This window comes from Podarcis bocagei, assembly GCF_964188305.1.
Source record: "Podarcis bocagei genome assembly, chromosome: 17".
Taxonomy (NCBI): domain Eukaryota; kingdom Metazoa; phylum Chordata; class Lepidosauria; order Squamata; family Lacertidae; genus Podarcis; species Podarcis bocagei.
The window spans coordinates 16,493,872-16,518,497 of record NC_138143.1 but is presented as its reverse complement, the minus strand read 5'-3'; the positions used below and the strand labels follow the sequence as shown (position 1 = coordinate 16,518,497).

Genomic DNA, 24,626 nt, shown 5'->3' with positions numbered 1-24,626 from the left:
TATGATATATAATGAATTGAAAAAGGTATTTAAAAACACTTTTAGTTAAAAAAAACAACCAGAGGCTTTTCTATCGGGTATAATAGGAGATGAAATTCCCCAAAAGGACTTAAATATATTTATGTATGCTACCACTGCGGCGAGGACACTTTTAGCCCAGAAATGGCAGCAGCAGGAACTTCCAACGTTGGAAGAATGGCAGACCAATATGATTGAATATGCAGAATTGGCAAAGCTGACAGGGAAAATCCAAAAGCAGTGTGATGAACTGTTTGAAAAGGACTGGAGTAAATTCTTACAATATATGAAGGAACATTGTAAACATTTGAAAACGTTTGCAGGATTGATTTAAAATATTTTGTAATGTTATGATTAGATACCTCTTTACAAATATTTGAGTTGATTTATAAGCATAGAAAGAAGCCAAATAAGGTAATAGAGAAATGCTAATATGAATGTTAGTATTTATGGAAGCCGGGGAATGGGAGGGGGGAGAGTCGATGCTCTGATTGAACAAAAATGTATGTGATGATAAAATTTCATTTTGATTGTGCTTAAAAAAAGAGAAAATTTAATAAATATTATTTAAAAATTACATTTTCAAGGTGCACAGGCAAAAAATTCTAGAATGACAACTTAAAAAAACAACAGCATTTGAAATGGCTTCAAAAAAGAAGGCAGCAAATAAATGTGAGAACCCTGAATTATTCAAAAGAGAATATGTGCAGTTAAGATCTTTACAAAACACAAGGCAGATTTCTGTATTTATTTTTAAAAAGCAACTTGCAATTACGCACTATCCTGGAATTATTAAAAGAAGAAGCATGAAAATGTTCACTTAAACTGCTCTTTGGGGACAGGTACTCTAACTAGGGTGAGAGGATGATACTGAAGCCATGTTATATTTGATCCCCTCTTTTGTCATAGGAGTAGCGATAGATTAGTTACGGTCACCTTCATGTGTTAAAAGTCCTTGCAATGCCATTCCCTTCATCGGTCTCCTCTTTAGTTGCCGAGGTACTTAGACCAACACTGTGTTTTAAAATAAGTAAATAAATGATAAACCACTGAAGTTGTCAAGGATGTTGCTTCAGGGTTGATGTGATCAAGCGTTGGTTACTCTGGCTGTGCTCCAAGTTTAATAAAGAACATTTAGTTTTCAGGTTATTCTCCTGTACGATACTGCAGGACTCTTCTCTCTCCCTGCCCTCTGATTCTCCCTTCAGTAGATTGCCAACCATTACAATTCTTGCCTGGTTTGTTCTTGGTTAGCATGGGAAAGAGAAGGAACAAGATGCTGGTCAGCTGGGGGTGGCCTGCAGTGGGGCTGGGCAGCTATTTTTCTGCCACTTGGGATGCAAAGATGCTAGGTAGACAACCTCTACACTGTTCTGCCCACAAGAAGCTGCCCTTTCTTCCTCCTGCAGTACTACAGATGACCGCGAGGTTTATAGATTCAGGTAGGTAGCCGCGTTGGTCTGACACAGTCAAAATAAATAAAAAAATTGTTCAGTAGCACCTTAGAGACCAACTAAGTTTGCTCTGGGCATAAGCTTTTGTGTGCATGCACACCTCTTCAGATACACTGAAACAGAAGTCACCAGACCATTATATATAGTGGGAGGGTGGGGTGGGGTTTTTCTCAGGAGGGTAGTACAGTGGTATCTCGGGTTAAGAACTTAATTTGTTTTGGAGGTCCATTCTTAACCTGAAACTGTTCTTAATCTGAGGTACCACTTTAGCTAATGGGGCCTCCCACTGCCACTGTGTCACTGGAGCACGATTTCTGTTCTCATCCTGAAGCAAAGTTCTTAACCTGAGGTATTATTTCTGGGTTAGCGGAGTCTGTAACCTGAAGTGTCTGTAACCCGAGGTACCACTGTAGGAGATGGGTGATTGACTCAATGGGTACGGTAAACCTGTTGGCGACTGTTTTTCCTGTAGGACTAATTGCAGTCGTTAACAGTCGTCAACAGGTTTACCATACCCATTGAGTCAATTACCCATCTCCAACTACCCTCCTGAGAAAAACCCCACCCCACCCTCCCACTATATATAATGGTCTGGTGACTTCTGTTTCAGTGTATCTGAAGAGGTGTGCATGCACACAAAAGCTTATGCTCAGAACAAACTTAGTTGGTCTCTAAGGTGTTACTGGACAATTTTCTTATTTTCTTATTTATTTTTTTATTTATTTATTTATTTTATTTCTGTTTTACTACAAAGGAATTTCAGAAATAGACTCGAAAGAGAAGCTGCTGAATTGCAACTCATTACCAAACTTAAAACCATGGAGAGACCTGGTCTGAACAAAGACATTGGATTCTTATCTCATTATACATGACTAAGCCATTTCTCACCTTCTCACCCCTTGCCTTTTCCTGTAAGACCTATTACAGTCGTTAAGAGTCGTCAACAGGCTCATCTCAGCTATCTGCCAATCTCCCATTCCCACCACCCTTCTGAGTAATACCCCTCCCCACCTTCTCACTATGTAGAAGGATCTGGCAACTTCTGTTTCAGTGTATCTGAAGAAGTGTGCATGCACACGAAAGCTCATACCAAGAACTAACTTAGTTGGTCTTTAAGGTGCTACTGGAAGGAATTTTTTTATTTCGTGAAGTTTATGTTTATTCAGACATGGGGCACTCCAGATCCAAACAGCCTTAAATTCATCCCAGGGAAACTGGTGCTGGTATCTAGAACTGCAGAATTCTTTCCATCTGCCACATATTGCTCACCCTTAGCAAGACAGCTCTTCAGGGCTGAAGGAATTGAAAGCACCTTCTTCTTTGCAACAGGCCTTGCCACAGTCGCAAAGAAAAGCGAAGATGTGGATTGGCACTTAATAAAGCCATATATTTATGCAACTATTATGCTTAACATCAAGCACCAGCCAGCCAACCCTGACTGTAATAACCCATTCTCACGGCGTCTTAATTTCTCACACTCCGATTTCAAGCAGAGCTTTTGTCACCTGGTGGTAGTCTCATTTAGCTTTTCAATTTCAATATGAGAGATAAAGCCCAAGCAATAAGAAATTATTTGTATTCCTTCTAGGTAATTGCGTGGCAAATGTCACCCATTAGCATAGAGGATTAACACTGTTCTGTCTGTATGTATTTCTATTTGCAAGAGTGAGAAAAAACATGATGCTGAATGGACAGGTGTGTATGGATATGGATATGGGTTGGTACAGGGATGGGAAAACCTTTTGTGGTCAGAAAGACCACAAAGGTGGGTGGAACAATAGAGGAGCTCTTACCTTTATACCAGTGGCGTAGCGTGGGGGGTGCCAGGGGTGCCGACCGCACCGGGCGCAACATCTGGGGGGGTGCGAGTCCAGAGGGAAGGGACAAGTTCCTTCCTCCGCCGGGCTCCCCGCCGCCACCGCCAGCCTTGCGCCCTAGTGCGCGCGCCTCCCGCCGTCGCTGTGGCTGCGCTCCGCTCACTGCTCGCAGGAGGAGCAGCCGCTGCAGCAGCGCCGACGCCGCCACCGACGCCTGGCCGGGCACGGGCAGCCTCTGCACCCTGCCGCCGCCGCCATCCCCTCGGCCCAGCCACAGGCGGCGGCTGCTTCTGCCTCCATCCTCCTCCGGGCAAGCAGCGTTGTTTGCGCGGCAGCGCCAGCGGCAACTCGCAGGTTAGGGGTTGGGGGGCGCAAATTACTTGCCTTGCCCCGGGTTAGGGGGCGCAAATTACTTGCGTTGCCCTGGGTGCTGACAACTCACGCTACGCCGCTGCTTTATACAGTAGGGTTTACGCGAACTGTGCAAAAATCAGACGTTTCTACAACAGAGATCTCTCCATCTCCATTCAGGCCTGTTTCCAGGCACAATTCAAAGCGCTGGTTATGACTTATAAAGCCCTTTATAGGTTTAGGTCCAAGCTATCTGAAAGACCTTATGAACCTGCCCAGGTTCTGAGATCTTTGTGGGAGGCACTTCTCTTACCCTGCCACCTTCACAGATACGCTTGGTAGGGATGCAGGACAGGACCTTCTTGGTAGCTGCTCCCAGACTTTGGAACTCTCTCCCTGGAGAAGCCAGACTGGCTCCCTCCTTGCTGTCCTTCCACTGGCAGGTGAAGACCTTCTTATTCCAACAGACTTTGGAGAACTGGCTGCTTTCAGTGAAAGGGCTGATGCCATGCTGGTTTTTATTATAATTATTTGAGGGGGGGGGATGAGGAGGAGGAGGCAGAGATTTATTAGAATCATTTTTTAAAATCATTGCATTTTTTCTACATTTTTAGCTGTTATTATTTTATCTGTAACCTGCACTGAGTCCATGTCAGGGAACAAGGCTGAGTAGTAGTAGTGATGGTGATGATAATAATAATAATAATAGACATCAGGGGAAGGGGTTATGTATATTGTTAAATATAATCCATTTCATTGACAAAAAGAATAGATTACATGGGAAAGTAGCTGGAATCTGGAATCGACACCCACAGGATTAATTTTTCATTTCTAGCTATTGCAAATAGTTGTTTCGACTGAGATGCATTATAATGATGCTAAATCCTGCTCTTAATCTTGACTTTCGGTTTCCATGTGCAAAGCATTCTGCAAACTAAATCGGTAGCACTTGAAACAGGAAAGAAAACATGGGAATAGCCATCATTTTAAGCACTGCAATCTTTCTTAACCAAGAAAAGTTTTAAGAGTCTCCAATTTTGAATATCCTGTTTTATTGGGGGGGGGTCAAAGTTTTGCCTCTTAAATTGTTTCAAATCATAATAATCAGTTCTAAACATTTTTAGCTGCAATTTAAGGTTTGATCATTCCTGTTGCTCTCTCTGTGTTTTAAGAGAGATGCTTAGGCAAAATGTTTCTGACTTGGCAAATAAATCTCTAAGCCACTAGCCAATTCAGTATGTTTCTGGCAGGGCATCTCTCAAATTACTGAAGGAAGCAGCAGACCAACTCCAACAAGATTTACCATTGACTGTAACATGTCTCACTTTCAGATTAGTACGTCCTGATTCTGCAAATGTTTCTATAACTATTCTGGAAAGAAGAGCTGATAGTGAACACCCTTGATTTATTCTCCTGTGCAGGCAGACTTGAGGTGAATATAGCTGGGCAATAACTGCTAAAAAAAAAACTGTCTCCAAAGTAATCTTAGAAGGAAGTTCCATTCAAACTGTTCAAAAGCTTTGTTGTTGTTGTTTAGTCGTTTACTCGTGTCCGACTCTTCGTGACCCCATGCACCAGAGCACGCCAGGCACTCCTGTCTTCCACTGCCTCCCACAGTTTGGTCAAACTCATGCTGGTAGCTTTGAGAACACTGTCCAACCATCTTGTCCTCTGTCGTCCCCTTCTTCTTGTGCCCTCCATCTTTCCCAACATCAGGGTCTTTTCCAGGGAGTCTTCTCTTCTCATGAGGTAGCCAAAGTATTGGAGCCTCAGCTTCACGATCTGTCCTTCCAGTGAGCACTCAGGACTGATTTCCTTAAGAATGGATAGGTTTAATCTTCTTGCAGTCCATGGGACTCTCAAGAGTCTCCTCCAGCACCATAATTCAAAAGCATCAATTCTTCAGCGATCAGTCTTCTTTATGGTCCAGCTCTCACTTCCACACATCACTACTGGGAAAACCATGGCTTTAACTATACGGACCTTTGTTGGCAAGGTGATGTCTCTGCTTTTTAAGATGCTGTCTAGGTTTGCCATTGCCTTTCTCCCACGGAGCAGTCGTCTTTTAATTTCGTGACTGCTGTCACCACCTGCAGTGATCATGGAGCCCAAAAGCTTGAAGATGTCTAATTGGATTAGAAGCATTTAGGATTTAGTTTGGGGGCACCATGATAGGCCACATTCCTGACTGAATTGCTGGATGGGCATAAAGACCATTATTTACGCATTTCAGAATGAACTGATTAAATCTTGTTAGTCATCATTATCAAGAAAATGGTTTTCTCACTTAACGTTGCTGCCAAAAAAGTTCTATACATCATGATTTATCAACATAAACAGGCTGCACAAGTTCATTGATTGAGGGTCCTTATCTGGTTTGGGCGCAACAACGTGTCTGGATTGCTTCCAAGAAGCAGGAATAACACTTCCATCCAGGATAGAATTAAGCAGAAGTGAAAGATGAGGGACTTAGATATCTGCTAAACGTCCGTAAACTCTTAAGTTAGACCATCATTACTCAGCATTTTACCATTTTAAGGTGTGTGGGGGTTGTTGTTTTTGGGAAAAATTCAGCATCAACTTCTTCAGCTAAAATGGTCAGATTCAGATCACCTTGATGCTCTGCTTTTAGAGCTGTTCTGGTCCAGCTCCATGTCATCAAGTGATATAATTAGATTGTCTAAAGAAGCCCAGTATACACTATCGCCCGCTTTGGAAGTCTTCCTTGAAATCCATTGTGAGTGTGGATTTCATGCATACAATGCCTTTTGAAACCTCTAAAGCTATGGTCTTGTGCTTTTTTCCTTGCCTTGCATAAATCCTTTACAGGAAGATATCCTGATTCTGTTGATTATTAAGCCTGATGGTGACAAAAGTGTATTTCTGGCTTGCAAACAAAATCATGATGCTTAAGAACAATCACCGTCACCAGTCCTGGCACAACTGTACTGGCTTAGTTTCCAGGTGCAATTTAAAGTGCTGGTGTGGACTTATAAAGCCTTACATGGCTCAGGACCTCAATACCTTAAGGATTGCCTCTCCTCATATGAACTGACCTGGACCTGAACTGACTTGTCACCTGAAGCACTTCTCTATGTCCCTCCCTCCTAGAGAGGTTTGGAGGGTGGCAACAAGAGAACGGGGCCTTTTCTATGGTGGCTCTCCAATTGTGGAATGCTCACCCCAGAGAGGCTCGCCTGGCCCCATCATTACATGTCTTTAGGTGCCAGGCAAAAACATTCCTCTTTACCCAGGCCTATGGCTATTAAATAACCTACGGCCTGTGAAAGTGTGGGGGAGAGGACTGCTGTTATAATAATTACTTTATTATTAGGCTGTGCTGTCAGTATGCTTTTTATTATGTTTCTGTCATGTTCTGTAATGTGTTTTTAAAGTTGTACACCACCCTGGGAGCTTTTGATAAATGGTGGCATATAAATGGAATTAATAATAATTTTAAAAATCACTCCATCCTTGCTTCCTTCAAGGAAAGGCATTCTACGCTGGGAATTAAAGTCTCATATCAGAGCTCCTTCTGGCTTACCAGTTCCACCTGGATTTATCTTGTTTTGCTTTTCTTTGTCTGCAGAAAGTGAGTGAGAAGGTTGGTGGAGCAGAAGGAACCAAGCTAGATGAGGATTTCAAGGAAATGGAAAGGGTAAGTCTGAAAGACTGCTATTACATATTTCATATTATTTCAGCAATGCCTGATATTAAAACACTGTTGCAATTAGGGTCAAAATGTATAGTTGATTAATCATTTGGAACAATTGATTAAAAACCTTTTGAATGTTATTTTAAAAATGTGCCTCTATTTTCAACCAAGAAATAAAAATAACGGGTGGGCGGATCCTAATTCAATTAATGTAGGGTTCTTCATGTATGGCTGGGCAGCGTTTACACATTTGGAGATTTCCCATGACATCTTTTTCTGGCAAGTGTTCTTACTTAACACAAAACAAAAAATGCTGCTAGACTGGCTACTGCTTACAAGACGAGTGTTTGGTAGCAGCCCACCAAGACCATGTGGTTTTGATGCTCTCTTTACAAGTAAGGAGTAATGCAGTCATCAAGTAGGACAAACTGCCATTGCAAACCTGTACACACATTGTGTGAACTTGAGCATGTGCAAGGAGAAATTAAAATCATTTGGACAGAGGAAAGGAAATCTGGTTTATGCTTCACCATAAAAGGAATCCAAAGAATTCTCTTGACACAAGAACCAGAAGAGTAAGCTTGCATGGCAATGCTGCAATTCAAAGCTTATCCCGGTTCATATCTGTTTGAAATGATGTTTAGGAAGCTCTCTTTATCAACAGGCCTGTGGTTGTAGATCTAAAGTAGCCCAAACCATATGCACAGACACTGACATGTTTTACTTGAAAAAAAATTATTAAAGCACCGTTGCAATTAGGGCCAAAATGTATAGTTGATTAATCATTTGGAACAATTGATTAAAAACCTTTTGAATGTTATTTTTAAAATGTGCCTCTGATTAATTGATTGCACAGGCAGCAGATTTCAAGGGGCAAATTTCATTTTTGGGAAAGTTTTTTTAAGAACAAGCTTTTACAAAGCCACAAATGACAGGCACCATTTTAGCGGGGGAGGGTGTCTCTTTTAAGATGGTGCTTGTTGTGATTTGTGCGTGCTCCATCTGGAAACCAACTCTGCTTAATAATAATAATAATAATAATAATAATAATATATTTGTACCCTGCCCATCTGGCTGGGTTTCCCCAGCCACTCTGGGCAGCTTCCAACAAAGATTAAAAATACATTAAAATGTCACACATTAAAAACTACCCAGAACAGGGCTGCCTTCAGATGTCTTCTAAATGTCAGGTAGTTGTTTATCTCTTTGACATCTGGTGGGAGGGCATTCCACAGGGCGGGCGCCACTACCGAGAAGGCCCTCTGCCTGGTTCCCTGTAGCTTTGCTTCTTGCAGTGAGGGAACTGCCAGAAGGCCCTTGGCACTGGACCTCAGTGTCCGGGCAGAACGATGGGGGTGGAGACGCTCCTTCAGGTCTACTGGGCTGTGGCCATATAGGGCTTTAAAGGTCAACACCAACACTTTGAATTGTGCTTGGAAACATACTGGAAACCAATGATAGTTGACTTCAGAATGATAGTTGACTTCATATTTTTTTTTTGTTATTAACATTTATACACCCCCCCCATGTTTTCCCCACCTCCTCACAACAAACCCGTGAGAGAGGTCAGACTGAGAGACTGTGCTTAGTCCAGTGAGCTGCATTGCAGAGTATGGATTTCATCCATTGCAAGGAGGAAAACCAAGACCTACTTAAGCTGGGACTTAACCCCACTGAATTCAAAAGGACTTAACCTCGGAACAGGCATGCATAGGACTGCATTGCTAGTAATTCAGGCGGCAATCTCGTACCTTCCTAAGTCCCATTGAAATGAATGGGACATATATAGAGGTTTTAAACCCCTACTACTAATTGACGTTGATGGCTTTAATCAAATGTTGGACCTAGTTATGATAAAACAATTGGCACACTGTGTCAGGTATTCAAATGACACCCAGTGTCTTCTTACCGCTGAATTTGGAAGATAGTATTACTTTTATCTTGTCATATGCCGCCATATCACAGGTGAATAAAAGGATTAAGAAAGAAAGCTCCAGTGCCCCAATCTGGCAGGAGAGATTGAATATTTCGCATGGCCTCTGGTCTTTCTTTCATACCCATTGCAGTTGCCAATATAAATGTGCCTCTTGGCACACATTCCCATCCACAACATGATGCTGATCTGAGCCCTGTTGAAAGGGCTGGATGCTACTTTTGATGTGAACAGGCAACGTTTGGATTGGAGCCCAATTTTCAGCAGCTTCAACAACGTCCACTTTATTTTGCCTTCCAATGAAATTTGTGTTGATCTACTTTCGCTTTGTGCTTTAAGCCCATGACTCATTAGGGAAAATGGATAAAGGCAGAGAATTGAATGATAACCTAAAAGCGGAAGATGGGCAGCCAGACGAAAGCTAGATCCTTGCATATGCTTGCTGTATTTTCTTTGGACATCTTCATGCCGTTTTAATGATTGGTGGGCTGTTGAGTGTTCACTGCAGTGAAGGAAGATTACTAGGTCTGTGTTTGCTCTGATGAACACCTGTGCCAGAAACATGGAAGGGAGGAGGAAGTGGCAAAGGCAGTGAGACATCTATAAATGCTTCCTCCTGCAAAGGAACAAGCAGGCCAGGTGCACTCGGGCTGTACCAGTGGGTTGTCCCAATATTCTAGCAGAATGACACCAACTGTTCCTAATAAAAGGGTTGCTCGTTCATGATCACTAGGAGGCAGGTTTTGCCTGTGTCTTGCAGTGGTGATTTTGGAGACCTGCTTCCAGGGCCTGTCATTAGCCCCATCCAATCATTCAAAGCATTGTGGGAGGGTGGCATCACAGTAGCAGTGAAGAAATTCTGGAACAGAAGGCAAGGAAAATATTCCGGGGAGAGGGGTGGAAGAGGGATAATTTCATGTCCCTTGGTGTGATACTGGATCTCCCCATCTAGGTCCCACTTAAAAAAAGAATGAAAATATTCAATAGTTTGTTAAATATATATATATACCTATTTCCTTAAAATTACATAACAGATTAGGGATGCGGGTGGCACTGTGGGTTAAACCACAGAGCCTAGGGCTTGCTGATCAGAAGGTCGGCAGTTCGAATCCCCACCACGGGGTGAGCTCCCATTGCTCGGTCCCTGCTCCTGCCAATCTAGCAGTTTGAAAGCACATCAAAGTGCAAGTAGATAAATAGGTACCACTCTAGCAGGAAGGTAAACGGCTTTTCCGTGCGCTGCTCTGGTTTGCCAGAAGTGGCTTAGTCATGCTGGCCACATGACCCGGAAGCTGTACGCCGGCTCCTTTGGCCAGTAAAGCGAGATGAGCACTGCAATCCGAGTCATCTGCAACTGGACCTAATGGTCAGGGGTCCCTTTAACTTTACCGGGTTGACTGGGAAAGGTAGGTGGAGCGATGGAAGCATTTCCATGCGCTGCTCCGGTTTCTCCAGAAGCAGCTTAGTCATGCTGGCCACATGACCCGGAAGCTGTACGCCAGCTCCCTCGGCCAATAAAGTGAGATGAGCGCCGCAACCCCAGAGTCGGCCACGACTGGACCTATGGTCAGGGGTCCCTTTACCTTTACATAACAGATTTGCACGTATGATAGAGGAGAACAGAGGAGGCTCTGGAAACCCTAAATGCAATGGTTACTCCAGGCCCACATTTTCAGAATGCAAATAGCAGCTTCAGGTGGGGAGGGACAAATGACTGATAATTGACAGAATTTCAGCAGGCAGGGAAGAGGAGTTTAATCCTTTCCACCCCTGCTGTGCTCCTGTTGGAAATTGCTCCTTGAATCGGGAGGAAAGGCCCCATTGGGAAGCTTCATAGTAATGTTGAAAATGTTGAACTTCTTAAATTAAGCGCAGTTCTTGTCCTGATTGAAACAGGTAAGTGGCCAAGAATATGCAGCAAGCCAAAAATTTCCTCCTTGCTCCCATTCATTCTTTGTAGAGCCAATGTGGTTAAGAGTATGAGACTGTGAAGACCTTTATTCAATTCTCCACTCAGCCATGAACCAGGGATCAGTTATTGTCTCTCAGCCTAACCCACCTCGCCAAATTGTTGTAAGGATAAAATGGGTGACACAGAACCACATGCAGACCGCTCTGAGCTGTGCGGAGGAAGGATAGGATATAATTGCAATAAATCAATGGAAAGGCCACTGCATTCAAGAATCTGCATTTCAGACCTGGTCTTATTAGATCTGCTACTTCCTAGGCTTCCTTCACTGCCTTTATTATTCCAGCCTTTTGATTTTATGTTGCTCTGAGACCTCAATTAGGCCAGTACTTCACTGTGCTAAGCATTGTAATGACACATAATAAACTTTAATTATTCCCCGGCCCTCAAGCGCTTACTGTCGTATAAACAACAAAGCAGGTGGGTGAACAAATGAAATGAGGGCATGGAAAGGAGATTAACAATATAAGCAGGTATCTGTTGTGTACATAACAATGCAGATGTACGTGAAAAGAATGGGGTAGATATTTGGTCAAGGATGGTAGCTGAGCAAGTGCAAGAGGACTATTTTCAGGTTTCTGTATAAGCTATTGAAAGTTGGCCGTGTTCTGCTGGGTTTGGGAGCACGGCCGGTCCTACCGTTCTGCAGAGTGATGTGGCCACCTCATGCAATAGTTAGGCAGAGGTGCTGAAAGACAGATCTTTGTGTGTTCCACGCGGCCTGCTCTGCAGCCTCTAAGCCAGCCTCCTACTATTGGGTGCAGTGGAGGCACTGTCTCATTGCTCGTGCTTCCAATTAAGATTCCATTGCATGTCTGATGAGCTTCCATTTGTGGAATGGGGAAGGGATGCCATTTTGGCCTTCACCTCAAGGTGCCACATGTCTTCAATGTATTCACACTGAACCTTATCAAGTGTTTTAATACCAGTGAATGGGGCTGAATAATCTCCAGAACTCTCCCCCTTCTTCAAAATGTGACTCAGTTTCCCAGCTACAGCATTGTTTACCATAATGGTTCCATTTTAGGAGACACACTGTAAAATATCCAGAGTAGAATATTGAGAATATCTAGAGCCCAGAAGACTGGTAATAGCTTATTGAGCCTTAGCTTCTCTGAAAGGAAGGCTTGAGTCATATGTTCACCTCTCAATGAGGCATGACATACCTAGAAGCCTCCCAGAGCCTGTAGATGACTCTCTGTCTTGACATCTTTGATGCCTGACACTCAAAGTCGGAGATCCCCCTTGTGGTCTTGGTGAGTAAAGGGCTTCAGCTGCTTACTGACCAACTAATAGGTGCCTTGCTTTTATTTTTAAGGATGGAAGTAGACAATTGCTCCCCAGTTTTCCTTTCTTGTTCTATCTGACATTGGTTGCTTTTCCCTACTCTTCTCCTTCCCAACTGCAGGCAGGAGATGTCAACAAAAGAGAGAACAAGGAAGGAAAACAGTCAGGGAGTGACTTCCTTGATCTTCTCTGCAAGAAAAAGCAAGGTACTGCCAGAGGATGAGTGAGTAGCAGCTCTCGCCCTCCCAGAAACTGGGGGCAGGTGAAATCTAGAAGCGGGCTCACCTGTGCCAGGTGTCTGTAGTGGCTGTTGGAACCAGTGGTTGCTATAGGCTCTTGAAGGTTTCTGTCCCTGTCCTGGCTCATTAAGGAGGTTGTTGCATGAGGCAGAGTCTGCAGCATTATAGATTTTCTATCATGGCAGGCATAGGATTTTGCCACATACCCAGTAACATGTTAGGGGAGAACAGCAGTGTGTTGGGTCTGTTAATGTGTAGTTGCTATTGACACAACTAGCACATTTGTGTCATCTACCACATATAATGAAGAATGATGGAAAAATAAGTACAGAAAACAAAAAGTATTGGATTATCCATCCTCATTGGGTGTTTCCTCTCTCCCTTTTATATCTTCTTCTTCTAATTGCAGAAAGTGGATGTCACCAGCAGGGCTGTGATGGAAATAATGGCCAGGACAACAGAATACCTTCAACCTAACCCAGGTAATTGTCCTTCTTTGGGAATCAGAGTGCATGTTGATTAAAAGCTCACTCACTTTTTTCCAGTGCTGCTTCAGATGGGCTTTTATCAAAAAACAACAGCAGAGTAGGAAATGATGTGTAGGGGAGATATTCTCTGTGCAAAGTATGACGTATATAGATGGTTTTAAGAGCTTTGTCATTACTGATGCATGGACACTGAATCTAAGGTGAGGAATTCACTAGCCTTTGTTGCCATACTTCTTGAATGTACATCAGCGCAAGGAACATCCTAATCTACACAGAAGGCTGTTCTGCTTTCCCCTTTTCAGCATAGTCTCACTTCCACACGTTGACCAGAATCTCAACATTCAGGGCTCCTTTGTACAGTGAAAAGAAAAGACACCCGACACTGTCATCCTGAACCCCCTTTGCCTTAGTTCTTAAGGTGCTCTTGTATGAGTGGAAGGTGCTTCAGCTAGGACAAGAGGAGCCTGGTATTTGTCAGTTCTCTCTTCCTCCTTAAGTGCCTTGTGCCCAATGCCTTCCTGTTCCCCAAGACTTGGGAATGGATTTTGAGGGCTACAGAGGAGGCGGTAGAGCCCTGCCATTTCAGCAAAATTCTGTTCCATAAGGAGAGTGGATGTTAGGAACCAAGCCATTGCCTACTCCACCAGGGCCAGGGCCTTCTCAGTGATGGCTCCAGCCTGGTGGAATGCTCTGTCCCATGAGACCAGGGCCCTGCAGGATTGAACTTCCTTCTGCAGGGCCTGTAAGACAGAGCTATTCTGCCTGGCTTTCAATTTGAACTTAGCCTGATCTTTTATTCCCCTTCCTTCCCTCCCCTTCCCCTTTTTATGAAGATTACCCGCTCTGGGATCCCACAGCTAATTCTCCCCTGGTCTCCTCGCTGGCCCAAATAGGACTAATTTATCCCGCTAGCCCTGGTGATCATCTAATGTTTATTGGATGGTTTTTCTCCTAAATTGATTTTTGAATTCTGAATTTATTATTCACGTTTTATACTGTATTCTAAGCTGTTTTTTGTTTTATCAATCAGTGTATTTTTCGCTCTATAAGACGCACCCGACCATAAGACGCACATAGTTTTTAGAGGAGAAAAACAAGAAACAAGGAAGCAACGCAAAGCCTCTTGAGCGAAGAGGGAGGAGCACTCCTGCTGTGCTCAAGAGGCTTTGCGTGGCTATCCCTGAAGCCAGAAGAGCAAGAGGGGAAAAGTGCGTCTTATAGAGCGAAAAATACGGTAAGTGTTTTAAATTTGTTGTTAGCCACCCTGAGCCCATTTTTCTGAACTGGAAAGGGCGGGGTATAAATAAAAATGTATTATTTATTATTAATATTACTCTGACTGTCAATGCCTGTCCACCTTCTCATCATGCCAGTCTAGTCCATCCTCCTGTTCCCACAATGGCAGACGAAATGCCTGCAAGCTGGTCATGAGCTCAACAGCACTCTGCCCACCTGCGATTCCCAGAAAATGGGCATTTGGAGCTATAATGCCTCTGACAGCATCGGTAGAGCCACTGTGACTAGTAGCCATGGATAAAATGTCAGGGATGGAATCTGGGGTCTTGTGTGTGCTGTTGGTCTGCCTGTATCTCTCACTGCATGTTTATCACTATGTGCAGATGTGGTAGGGAGACAATGCTGAGTCTGGTTTCTTGGTGTGTTTGTGGATTGTACGCTGTGTTCGTACACATGCATTTAGAAGATGGGAAATACTTCTCAGAAATAGGTAATGGTTTTTGTCCTTCATGGTGGAAGAACCCTGGGAAAGTATGGTCTCACTAGTTATAGTCTGCAGAGTCATTCTGTGCGTAATAGCTGTGGTTACAGGTGAAGCCTAACTGCATCGTGTCCCTAGGCTACTGAATACACCCACTTCTGTTCCAGTCAGTGCTCTTGAATTGTGCCAGCTGCTAAATGAGGCAAGAAGCTCTGACGTCCTGTTGAAAACACTTTAGATTCAAAGGGCAAACCGCAGGTTGAAAATCTTAAGCAGCATAGTCTCCTCACATCCTGGTATTGACCCAGAACTCTGATGTGTATTGAATTAAAAGATTGCTTATTTGCAAGGTGTTGACATCTGGTTCCATATCAGAGCGTTTGGTAAAAATGGAATGGATGGAAATCAAACTTTGAAATATTTCTTGGCTATGCAAGTGATGTTGGTTCTTTTCAGTTGTTACCAACATGCATTGAGTTTCAGACAGTGGGGTGTCTGAAAAGGGGATCCTGGGCACATACAGTGTATGCATATAGGAACTTCGTGTATTCTGGATCTCTCATGGTGCAGAGTTCCAGTCAGATTAAGCACCTGCGGAAAGAGGCAGGGGCACTGGGGAGGGGCAATGTCTGGTTTGGGACAAACTTCTTTATGAAAATAGACACCATTTCCAATCCAGCCTTCATCTGAAGACTGCAAGGGGGTTGTGCAACAGTTTGACTGTTTCGTTGTTCCCCGCGGGGTTCAAGGTTTCAAGAGGACTGGAAAAGATTTAGTGAGCCCGGAAAGGATTTGCAGCGGAACAAACAGAGTGCAATGGCGCAAACCATTACTTGCCATCCTGCACTCCACCGGTATCATTATAGTGTTCTGTTTCCCACTTTGAGCAACAGAATTCTGATGATTTCCCCTGCCATCTCGTGGGTTTGGTTGCGATATATACATTATGTGTTAGTGAGCAATTTGTGCTGCAGAGGCACCACAGCCAAAACACATTTTCATAGATGAGTCACCAAGATAATAAGGTTTGCTTCCTAGGATAGGTTTTGTACTCTGAGACAGATACCCAGCTACAAAATGTATGCGTCATGCATCCACAACGGAGGAGTTGTGTGCATGCATAAATTACTCCAGGTCCCTTTACAGTCCATGTGAGTGTGGCTTCATATCTTTCCCGGTTGCAGCTGGCATATATTTTAAGGCGGGGAAACACATATCCATGCTCCTCTCATTACTGATGTGCTATGAGGATCTTTTGTGCACTCAGAAAGTCTCTTGAGCTACAGCTTCCTTGGAACCATGTAGAAAGAGTGAGTGGGTTCAGCTTATTATGACTGTCTGCTGTCCAGTGTGCTGATAGTTGTAGTGCCAGGCATTGGGGGTGGGAAAGCAGGCAGTCTGCTCACTTGATACAGAGCTTTAGAGGAAAGAAGGAAGCAAACAGTTCTGTCTCTCTTCCCTTCTGCCCAAGGCACCAATGTAGGCAGAAGAATCATAGAAAGAGAACCTTTCTGTGATATCAGTTTTTGCTGTTGAGATTAACTGATATTACAGTGGTACCTTGGGTTACAGACTCTTCAGGTTACAGATGCTTCAGGTTACAGACTTGGCTAACCCAGAAATAGTACCTTGGGTTAAGAACTTTGCTTCAGGATGAGAACAGAAATCGCGCAGCGGCAGCGGGAGGCCCCATAAGCTAAAGTGGTACCTCAGGTTAAGAACAGTTTCAGGTTAAGAACGGACCTCCAGAATGAATTAAGTTCTTAACCTGAGGTACCATTGTACTGATATTAATTTTTTGTATCTTTATTTTTGTGTGGAAGTTGTTCAGTTTGGTTGTGTAGTTCTTAACGTATTTTTTTTTTTATGACTGCTTTGCTATGTTTGTGATCATGTAAATCTTTTCATGATCGAGAGCCAGTGTGGTGTAGTGGTTAAGAGCGGTAGTCACGTAATCTGGGAAACCGGGTTCGCGTCTCCGCTCCTCCACATGCAGCTGCTGGGTGACTTTGGTCTAGTCACACTTCTCTGAAGTCTCTCAGCCCCACTCACCTCACAGAGTTGTGGGGGAGGAAGGGAAAGGAGAATGTTAGCCGCTTTGAGACTCCTGAAGGGGAGTGAAAGGCGGGATATCAAATCCAAACTCTTCTTCTTCTTCTTCATATTGTAAGCCGCCTTGAGCATTGTTTTAACTGTGGAAAGGTGGCATACAAATAAAAAATGATGATGATGATGATGAACCTACCCAAGTGACGCTGGCACAAAAACCGCACACATGCACTAAGTAAAAGAACATAAGCTTCACCGCCCCACCACCCCTCTCTCTTCTGCCCCCTCCTCTCTTCTTACCAACCCTAAATGCATGTGCTTTTGTAAATAATAATAATAATAATAATAATAATAATAATAATAATAATAATAATAAATTTCTTTATATCCCGCCCTCCCCAGCTGAAGCCGGGCTCAGAGTGGCTAACAACAGTAAATGTAACACAGTTTACTTAAAATCACAGTCAATTAATTGAAATACAATCTAAAATCAATTCAATTCTAAAATCAATTCAGAGTCAAATTAATGGCAACCATTGGGCTAGAGTTCTATGAGGATTACTGAAGGAGGGGGTCAGACTGTGCCTTGGCCAAAGGCCTGGTGGAACAGCTCTGTCTTGCAGGCCCTGCGGAAAGATGTCAAGTCCTGCAGGGCCCTAGTCTCTTGTGGCAGAGCGTTCCACCAGATCAGGGCCACAGCCGAAAAAGCCCTGGCTCTGGTTGAGGCCAGCCTAACCTCCTTGTGGCCCAGGACCTTCAGGATGTTGTTTGAAGACTGTACGGTTCTCCATGGGACATACCAGGAGAGGCGGTCCTGTAGGTACGAGGAAAATCTTTAATAGAAAATTTAAAAAAGAAGAATAATAGAATTGTAGAGTTGGAAGGGATCCAAGGGTCATCTAGTCCAACCCCCTGCAATGCAGGAATCTCCACTGAAGCATCCATGACAGATGACCATCCAACCTCTCCTTAAAAACCTCCCAGGAAGGAGAGTTCGCCACCTTCTGAAGAAGATTGTTCCATTGTCAAACAGCTCTTACTTTCTTGTAACTTGAAGTCAATTGGTTCAGGTCCTACCCTCCAGAGCAGGATAAAACAATCTTGCTCCATCTTCCATGGGATAAATCTTGAGATATTTGAAGATGGCCAACATATTTCTTCTTGCTCTCCTTTTTTCCAGTAGCAACACCTGCGGTAGAGCAAACTGCCCTCCTGACACTGGCATCACTCCTGTTTACCTGGACAAGGGTATGCCAGTAGGGTGGGGTGGCAGCGAGGATGAGCCTTTGTGGGTGCACCAGCCAACCCAGTCTGCCTGTGCTGCACCCACACTTTCCCACCACATAAGAACTCAAGAAAAGCCATGCTGGGTCAGCCAGTGGCCCATCAAATTCAACATTCTGCTCTCAAAGTAGCCAGCCAGATCCCTATGGGAAGCATACAAGCTGGAACTGCGTTCAAGAGCAACTCTACCCATTTGGAGTTGGAGGTAACGCTCCGCTTTGTAAAGACAAACCTCGCACCAGACATGCAACAGTATGTCAAGGAGTGCTGTGCCTGATTTCCCTGACCTTTTGCCTTCTTGACTAGTGTCAGGGAACTGCCATCGGAGGAACGGGAGGTGGAAGGGCTCACAGAGGCTGGGAGGGAGTCAGCAGCGAAAGCAGGGACCAGCAGGGGGAGAGAGGGGTCTCTGGAGGAAGGTCTCATGAATGCGGAGAGAGACGCAGCAGCTAAAGCAGGAACTAGCAGGGAAGAGGGAGGGATCAGGGACACGTCCAGCGAGAACAGCGGGGAGGTGTCAGAAGCTCCCATAGGGAGACCCATGCTTCGCCGGAAGCTGCCACGTCGTGAGTCCAGAAGACGCGTTTCCGTTAAGGAGCTTCTATGCTGGAAACGCTTCCGCAGACAACCACTGTCGGAATCTACAAGTGACTAGGGCAGACATGTTTGAGGAGCTCTGTCACACACAGAGGTTTGTGGAGTTGCACAAACTCTGAGGGACCACGATTTTACGCACAAGCAGCTAATCATCCCATCACAGCTAGAAAACGGGTTTTCCCTGCCCTTTTGTCCTCTCACAATTTGTTTGTTAGACATATCGCTTGGCTGGAGCATGACCGGGGACACAGACGTATCGGGGGGAACATCTGAGGGAAACACCTGCTGACACGTGTATTTACTAATACTGGAAATGTCCTTAGATGGAAATACGTTAAGTTCAGGATGGTTTCACTACTGTTTCGAGCGGTTGACTTCTGCTAATAAAAGGAGCCTCGGCAGAGCTAGCCAGCAGCTTGCTTGGAGCATGCTTGCCAGCGTGCTTCTGCACAGCTAACCTGCATCTTACCTCCTGTCATCTCCATTATTACTACATTGGAGTTCCCAGCAACTGCTCTTCAGAGGTATGCTGCCTCTAACAGCGGAGAAAGAACATAACCATTGTGGTTAGTAGCCATTGCTAGCTACCTCACCCGAAAGATGAGGAAATTTACTTAATGGGGCTTTGATTGGCTGCTATGTGTGGGAATGTTCTGGGAGGCAGGAGAAGATATATTGTTGCAGGCTTGTGTAGGCCTCTCTCAGTATTGAATTGTATGTTCCTGGTAAGTTCCCTTTTATCCCTCTTAAAAGAATAAAGACACAACAATCTTACTCAAAGTCAATAAAAGAAGTTTACTCACATCACAGTTGGATCCCTAAAGGCCGACTTAGTTATAAATATGTATATGTGGACCTACCCCATAGTGGGGGAATAATCCCAGTGCTTTCTGCTAGCTGAGAAGCTAGCAGAGCATTTCCAGCTAAGAAGCTGGTCCGATGAAGAAGGAAGTGAAAAAGAGAGTGTGGCAGCATGCCTTGTCCTTTTGTTACCTGGGCAGGTAAGGTCACACCCACCTCTAGTCACATGCAAAAGGAAGAATGTTCCAGCCCATGAGGAAACAGGAAGTTTTGACTGGCTGAACCAAACATCCCCTTGCATGTCCAACTCTAGGAAAACAAGGAATGTTGTGTTTGACTGCTCCCAGTGGATTACATCCCACACTATGCATGCCTTTTCAATGGCAAATCTTGGAGTAAATGGAGTTTCACAATGGCTGAAGAACTCACCGGGAAAACTCTTTTTAAAATTATTATTCTGTCTTTGGTCCTGTGTTGTCACCTTCTCTTGGGCTAATTAGCTGGTTTGCTTGCTTGCAGCTTCCAGAGCTAGACTCAACATGCTCAACACTATGTCCAAAATCAGAGGCCAGGAGAAAGGACCAGGTTACCAACAGGCGGAGGCCCTGTTAGCAGATGCAATGCTGAAGTTTGGAAAAGAACTTGGAGACGAATGCAACTTTGGTAATGCGATTTTTCAAATCCGCACTGTAAGATACCTCTGGCTAGACCTTCTCGGGGTTAGGCCTCCAGAGGTGGCACAAAAATGGCAAAACCTGATTATGCCATATTTTATTTATTTAAACAAATTTATGTCCTGATTTTTGAGAGAAGTTCCCCACAAAGTGGCTCACAACAAGATTTAAAACCACAACATACCACACATTTATTCGGGCAGATTTTTCCCATGTGGGAGGGCCAGGACTAAGCACATGCAGAGAACCCTCATGCAAAATGTGGAGCTGCAGCCACAATTTGCTTTGAATCTCTGCATCTGTTTTGCCAAATTGTTCTTTTATGAATTAAATGTTCATAACTGGACCTTTGGAGAATAGTTTGTATCAGACGCAAGCTCCCAGTACAAAAATTCAACAACACACCATATGTAGGGTTGCCATATTTCAAAAAGTAAAAACCAGGACACCCCAAATGTTTTTGAGCTTTTTAAAAGAAAAGCCTAAAGTTGTTGAGCCAAAACATGCCATTTTCAATTGACTTGCCTAAGATCCAGGACAAAGCGGATATTCCTCCTGGACGTCAATACCGCTTATTTTCTGACAGTTAAACATTTGGGGCTGTTTCACACAAAGCCTAATTATACAGAATATACACTGCTGGGCATAGTAGCAACCCTTGGGCTCATGTAATTTTCTCTAGCATGCACAGATAACCTTCAGTCTGAACTACGGCTTATAGGCACAAGTGCTTTTAATATCTACTTTTTAATCTACTATCTTGCTTTCATGAGATGTCTACTGAAAAGGGATGCCCTGATCCTATGAGCATTGTCTACTCACCTAAGCATAGATAGATAGATGTAGATAGATAGACAGAGAGACAGATAGATAATAGCTAGCTTGCTAGAGATAGATAGATGATAGATAGATTGATAGATGATAGATAGATAGATAGATAGATAGATAGATAGATAGATGATAGATAGATAGATAGATAGATAGATAGATAGGCTTTTTCACATCCTGCCATGCTTATAAGCTTTTGTTTCTAATCTTCTCAGCTGCACTAGAGCCTGATTTCCACACTAGAAGTGTGGAAAACTATTGGTTTTTACAAATAAACAAATTAATGGCTGGTATTCCCCAGGCTGGGTCTGAATGAGGCCAAAATAGCAGACAACCAAAGGTCATCTGGGAGGGAGTTGCATGATCTAGTTGCAACAGAAGTTCTGTTGCCTAGAATGCCTTTAGTGATATTCAACATTAGTTGTACATTAGAATGATTGAAATCAGTGGATTAAATCCAGCGGTTTCAGTGGGTCTATTTGTGTATGATTAATGCTGGTTTTCACCTGTGTTTTTGATTCCTGAGAAATTACTGCGCTTAGGAACCGTGCTTAGAATTTTATTTCTGTAATGAACTTCTCAATACTTGCCCTGCTCTATGCTGATGTGGAAGCACAGTCTTTATTTCTTCATCAAGATTAAGTAGACTCTTCTTCCATTTCTTCAGGCCCAGCTCTCGGTGACGTTGGGGAAGCAATGAGGGAACTTTCTGAGGTGAAAGATTCTTTGGACATTGATGTGAAACAGAATTTTATTGATCCCCTTCAAAACCTTCATGACAAAGATCTGAGAGAAATACAGGTAATTTGCTGAGAAATTAACTGGCCGTTGCAAGATACACAGCAGAACCATTGCTCTGTAGCTCCTCCTTTCTATTCCACATAATACAGGATACCAGGATAGAGAAACCAAGGGGTGAGGTCAGTGCGGTGCACATGCACTGGCGGGAGACCTGATTGGATCTGTTGGTATGCTTGCACTGTATTCACCTTACCTCTGCCCTGCTCCATATCTGTAATTTAATTGTGTGTGTGTGCACGTACACACACACGCACAATATTTTCTATCTATCTATCCTATGTATCTATCTATCTATCTATCATGTATCATCTATCATCTATCATCTATGGCCTAGGACCCTCGTACCTACGGGACCGCCTCTCCCAGTATGCCCCACAGAGAGCCTCAAGGTCCATAAATAGCAACACCCTAGTGGTCCCGGGCCCTAAGGAAGTTAGATTAGCCTCAACCAGAGTCAGGGCTTTTTCAACACTGGCTCCGGCCTGGTGGAACGCTCTGTCTCCTGAGACCAGGGCACTGCAGGATCTGATTTCTTTCCGCAGGGCCTGTAAGACAGAGTTGTTCTGCCTGGCCTTTGGCTTGGAGCCAATTTGATTCCCTCACCCTCTTTCTTTTTTCTTTCTCCTCCTGTGATGAGGCTGCATTTTAATATTTTAATGTTTCTATATTTTAATGTTGTATTTTAATCTTGTTTTTAAGTTGTATTCATTCAGCTTGTTTTTATATTGCTTGTTAGCCGCCCTGAGCCCGGCCTTGGCTGGGGAGGGCGGGGTAATAATAATAATAATAATAATAATAATAATAATAATAATATCTATAATCTATCTATCATCACCTATCTCTATCTTAGAAGAAGGAGTAGTTAAATGGTGGTCATACCAATATATAACATTGCTCAGCTAATTTTAACTCTGCAATCCTATGTATGTTTATTCAGAAGTGAATCTTCAACGGGATGACCCCCAGGTAAGTGCATAGCACTGGATCCAACCCTTTATGCAGTGCAACACAGGGAGAATGTACTTAAAAGTGGAAGCAAGGATTCCAAGAATAGAAATCACTCCCAGTGGCAAGTTCCTACTCCAAAGTCAAAACTAAGAGAACATTCCCTGGTGGCCAGTGTTGCGGTCCTCATCTACACGATAGCATCTTCCCCAGCAGCCTGAGAATTGTAGTTCTGTTCAGACACTGGTGTTTGGATACAGGCATCTGCAAGCTCACTCAGAGCTCCAGCTCTAATGACTGAAGAGCACTTGAAAAAATGTTTTATTTGTAAAATTATTAATTTTAATTTAAAATATTCCTAAACTGTCCTTTGGGATGCGGGTGGCACTGTGGGTTAAACCACAGAGCCTAGGACTTGTCGATCAGAAGGTCGGTGGTTCGAATCCCCGCGACAGGGTGAGCTCCCATTGCTCTGTCCCTGCTCCTGCCAACCTAGCAGTTCGAAAGCACATCAAAGTGCAAGTAGATAAATAGGTACCACTCTGGCGGAAAGGTAAATGGTGTTTCCTTGTGCTGCTCTGGTTCACCAGAAGCGGCTTAGTCATGCTGGCCACATGACCCGGAAGCTGTACGGCAGCTCCCTCGGCCAATAAAGCGAGATGAGTGCCGCAACCCCAGAGTCGTCCGCGACTGGACCTAGCGGTCAGGGGTCCCTTTGCCTAAACTGTCCTTTAATTTAGTGGGCTGTAAGTACACCTTAGGCAAATGAAAGGTTGTTTATATCACAGCTTTCAAAAAAAAAACGCCAAAAAACCCACAACCATCCACAGATTAAAAACAAATAAACCCAAAGAGCAATAGGAAAGCAACAGCAGCAGAAGATGCCAGTCATGTTACCATCTCTTAACTTTCTGCCAATTTTTATTTTTTTAAAAGGCTAATAAGCTCCCTAGAACTGGGCAGTGAAGTAGCTTGGCAGGATTGCCTCCATAATTGTGGCCCATATCCACCATTTTTGCTAGCAGATGGCAGGGTTTAAAGGTTGCGCAGCAAAGAAATTCAATGCAGCAGTTGCGCTAGTGGAAGTTTGTTGTGCAACAGCCAATGTTTATTGTGCAATTTGTTTCACAGCAATGCCTGGTAAAGTACTTATGTTTTCCCTTGTCCAACAATGTTTCGCCAGCGCAACAAGAACATCACTAATCAACTTTAACTTTGTGCTACATTGGATGCACTCTCAGCTCCCTCTGCAGTGAAGTCTTGTGCAGTACTGCTTTCTTCAAGGACTGCAAATTTGATGGAATTTCCTGTCAGTATAAACACCTACTTATTGTTTTAATTGTGATAGGAGGGTAGCCACTGAAATGCTGTACAATCAACAAAATAAAACTAGAGTGATCTCGGAGTACCACTTTTCCTGATGATCTCTAGAGCCTGGAAAGGCCACATTCTTGTGATAAACATAGTTTCTGATGTAGTTGGTAGTTGTCAAAATTCAAGGAAGCAGTGTGTGGTCCTTGAATAAATAAGGATGTAATTAAGATGCACAGCTGGTCTTGAATTCACTGTGAAGCTTTCCTATCCACTACAGTGTTATGTCTGGAGTTGGGATTCTAGAATAATAGGCAGGGAGGATTCTAGAGGGCAGCATCTGATTGGCAGTGGAGCCATCCAATCCGGCTCCAGAAGGGAAGTTTGAACTAACCTATCAGGTGTGAT

At 43.7% G+C, this 24,626-nt stretch overlaps 1 protein-coding gene across 4 annotated transcripts in view; it reads left to right on the top strand.

Moving 5' to 3' along the window:
• Positions 1-24,626, top strand: part of SH3GL2 (SH3 domain containing GRB2 like 2, endophilin A1) — a 91,559-nt gene that overhangs the window by 60,092 nt on the left and 6,841 nt on the right. For 2 of the 4 annotated variants that reach the window (XM_081176840.1, XM_081176839.1), the window contains 5 exons: positions 7,230-7,298; positions 12,606-12,690; positions 13,133-13,205; positions 20,179-20,322; positions 21,829-21,962. In XM_081176840.1, the coding sequence (XP_081032966.1) occupies positions 7,273-7,298; positions 12,606-12,690; positions 13,133-13,205; positions 20,179-20,322; positions 21,829-21,962 (462 nt within the window). In that variant the 5' untranslated portion in view covers positions 7,230-7,272. Of the gene's footprint in view, positions 1-7,229; positions 7,299-12,397; positions 12,454-12,605; positions 12,691-13,132; positions 13,206-20,178; positions 20,323-21,828; positions 21,963-24,626 lie in introns of those variants that run through there. The other 2 variants (XM_081176837.1, XM_081176838.1) reach the window with 2 other exon arrangements.